The 3,633-nt window shown below is 48.8% G+C and overlaps 1 protein-coding gene across 1 annotated transcript in view; it reads left to right on the top strand.

The window, feature by feature from the left end:
- HAS1 (hyaluronan synthase 1) overlaps positions 1–1,577 on the top strand; it is a 9,482-nt gene extending 7,905 nt beyond the window's left edge. The window contains exons 3-4 of the mRNA XM_011966046.1: positions 637–862; positions 1,441–1,577. Coding sequence (XP_011821436.1) covers positions 637–862; positions 1,441–1,577 — 363 coding nt within the window. The remainder of the gene's footprint in view (positions 1–636; positions 863–1,440) is intronic.
- Positions 1,578–3,633: the final 2,056 nt, after the last annotated feature.

A 3,633-nucleotide genomic window follows, 5' to 3' on the forward strand; every position in this document is an offset into this window, starting at 1 on the left:
GAGCTGGTTGCAATCAGGGTATCAGCTGGAGCTGGTTGCAATCAGGGTATCAGCTAGAGCTGGGTCTTTTTTAAGCCTTGGGGTTATCTTTCAAGCTTATGTATTTGTTCGTTGGCAGAATTCATTTTCTTGCAGCCACAGAACTCACGGTAGCAGTAGCTTGCCTCTTCAAGGCCAGCAAGGAGACTCTCTGACTTCTAGATCTGCTTTTAAAGGGTTCTCCTGATTAGGTCAGGCCCACCCAGGATAATCTCCTTTTGATTAACTTATAGTCAAGAGATTTGGGGACTTAATTACATTGCAAAACCTATTCACTATTTCCATATTAGGTAATATGATCGTGGCAGTTATATCCCATAACTTCTGCCATATTCTATTGCTTAGTAGCAAGTCGAGGTCTCACTTGCACACCAGAGGAGATGGTATATGTCTCATTGTTCATGTTCATACAAGGATGTGCATCTTGGAGTACATGTTAAACTGTGATTGCACATTGAAAATGACTAAAAAAATCTCAAAATTGCATTCAGATCGGTTGCAGAGTGCCCCAGCTGCATTGAACCCCTTGGTGCCCTCCTCTCAAGCATCAGTCCGATGCAGGGGTCTGTGCTGATCCTGTCCCCTTCCACCTCACAGGTCTGTGACTCGGACACAAGGTTGGACCCCATGGCACTGCTGGAGCTCGTGCAGGTCCTGGACGAGGACCCCCGGGTAGGGGCTGTTGGTGGGGACGTGCGGATCCTTAACCCTCTGGACTCCTGGGTCAGCTTCCTAAGCAGCCTGCGATACTGGGTAGCCTTCAATGTGGAGCGGGCTTGTCAGAGCTACTTCCACTGTGTGTCCTGCATCAGCGGTCCTCTAGGTAAGCAGCGGCAGAGATTGGGAGGGCCGTGGATGGGGTGGAAAGGGAGAAGGGAAGCCGGATGGGGCTGAGGATGTGACTGCGGTTGGGGACAAAGATGCAGCAGGGCAGGAACTGGGGATGGGATAAAACTGGAAGTTGGCGGTGAGGATGCTGCTTGGGTTCGAGCTGAGTTTGGTGTGGGGAGTGAGATTGGAGAAAGGATATGGATGGGGATTGGGGCTGGGCCTGGGGAAAAAGATGGGATAAGCTTGGAGTCAAAGACAGAGTTGGAGCCAGGTTTGAGGTTGCAGTGGGTTTTGGATGGGGCTGAGAATGGATGTGGGATTGGTGATGAGACGGGGGTGGGCAGGTTTGCAGTCACAGTGGGTATAGTTCAATGACAGGCAAGTTGGAGTGGATATGAGGTTGAGGACAGGATTGGGGCTGGAGTTGGAACTGGAGATAGTGCTGAGATTGAGATTATGATGACTGAGGATGGGGTTGGAACTGGAGATGGGGTTGGGGCTGGAAATAGCATTGGAGTTGATGTTGGTGACAGCAGAGACTGCCACTCTTTCACACCTCCCCTCACCCAGGCCTATATAGGAATAACCTCTTGCAGCAGTTTCTTGAGGCCTGGTACAACCAGAAGTTCCTGGGAACCCACTGTACTTTTGGGGACGACCGGCACCTCACCAACCGCATGCTCAGCATGGGTTATGCTACCAAGTAAGCTGAGGGGACCAGGTGGTCGGGTATGTGTGGAGGCCAATGAGTATCCCAGCATGTGTGCATGCTGAGAGTTCTCCAAATCCAAAGTAACTCACCAGACCGTGGGCTCTATCAAGTGAGACTTTAGAGGAGAGAGGAAGATACCATAATGGGCAGAGGGGCCATTTGCATTGAGCCAATGGACTTTACCAAGTGAGATATTAGGGAAGAGGGGAAGATGCTATAAGGGACAAGGCTGGCATTTGCATTGAACCATGGAATGCAGTGAACTCTACCAAGAGAGGCAAGGTGAGGGTAGAGAATTCCACCTAGAATTGAGTTAAGGTGAGTTGGTTCTGCCATGGAGACTAAGGTAGTGGGGAGTGAAGTAGGAAGGGCAAGAGACAAATGGATAGAGTGGGATCTAACTAGTGAGAGAGCCGTGGAGAAAGAATCAAGTGAGAGAAGAGGAGCACCCGAACTCTAGCAAGTTCTTCAAGAGAAGACAAGTAATTCCATGAGACTCAGGGGAGGATGATCTAGACCAAGTGAAGTTCAGGGAAGAGTGATTTCTGCAAAGTCAGGTCCACTGAAAGACCCAGAGGGAACTTGGGATAATCCAAGGGAATCCATGCATTAATTCACTCAACAAATATTCACTAGGTGCCTAGAATGTTTAAGCTGCGGGGATACAGCAATAGGCAGACAGGACACCAATTGATTACATCAGTAGGGGAGACACACAAGAAGTAAATAAGCAGAACATACAGTATGTTCATGATATGTGTTATGGAGATAAATAATGCCAGGCAGGGGGATGGACAGGAAGTTTTGGGGTGGGGAGTGAAGTGTTAAGTGGAGTGCCTGAAGTAGGATGGGGCTCAAGGCTGAGAACAGTGTGGCTGGAGCATGGAACTGAGGGAGTATTAGGAGAGGAGGATGGAGAGTCAACAAGGGGTCCACTCATGAAAGGCTTATAGGTCTAAGGACTCTAAGATGAGGGAGCCATGGGAGGGTTTTAAGCAGAGAAGTGACATGTTGTAATGGGATCCCTCTGGCAGCTGTTTTGGGTACAGACTGCAGAAGGCAAGGTCGGAAGCAGGGAGGCCACTGAGGATGCCAAGTGACACAGGGGAAGGACACTGGACACTGTCAAATAATGCCCACGATTCTAGTCTTGTGTGGGCTTGGCTGGAACCTGTGCAGGGATTGATTAACGATGTCTGCCACAAAACAGGAAGGAGGCCTGATGGTTCCCTTGAGAAGTTCCAATACATAGACTACCCTGGGTAGCAACCACGCCCATCTTGCTCCTCACTATAGGGACTGCCAGTAATAGTAAGCATGACAGTATTAGTAATATGTTAGTGATAGTATTAGTAATAGTGTCAGTAACCAACATGATATTAGTAACGGCAATAGTAATGGTATTAGTCACAGTAAAAACAGTAGTAACTAACATTTATTAAGCAAATACTATCTACTGGTCCTAAGCACTTGGCGTTTAATCTTCATTTAATCCTCACAGTATCCTTGTCATATGAGAACCTTTCTTTTTTTCAGATGGACTCTTAGGCCAGATGCGGTAGCTCATGCCTATAATCCCAGCACTTTGGGAGGCTGAGGCGGGTGTATCACCTGAGGTCAGGAGTTCAAGCCCAGCCTGGCCAACATAGTGAAACCCCGTCCCTACTGAAAATACAAAAAATTAGCTGGGCGTGGTGTCGGGCACCTGTAATCCCACCTACTCTGGACGCTGAGGCAGGAAAATCGCTTGAACCCAGGAGGCGGAGGTTGCAGCGAGTTGAGATTGTGCCATTGCACTCCAGCCTGGACAACAAGAACGAGACTGCGTCTTAAAAAAAAAAAAATGAGTCTTTCTGTGTTGCTCAGGCTCAGGCTCAGGCTGGAGTGCAGGGGCACGATCACAGCTCACCGCAGCCTCAAACTCCTGAGCTCAAGTGATTCTCCCATCTCAGCCTGCGAAATAGCTGGGACTGCAGGCACACATCACCACACCTGGCTATTTTTTTTTTTTTTTGTTAGAGATGGGGTCTCACTATGTTGCCTAGGCTGGT

This window comes from Mandrillus leucophaeus, unplaced genomic scaffold, assembly GCF_000951045.1.
Source record: "Mandrillus leucophaeus isolate KB7577 unplaced genomic scaffold, Mleu.le_1.0 Scaffold74, whole genome shotgun sequence".
NCBI lineage: Eukaryota > Metazoa > Chordata > Mammalia > Primates > Cercopithecidae > Mandrillus > Mandrillus leucophaeus.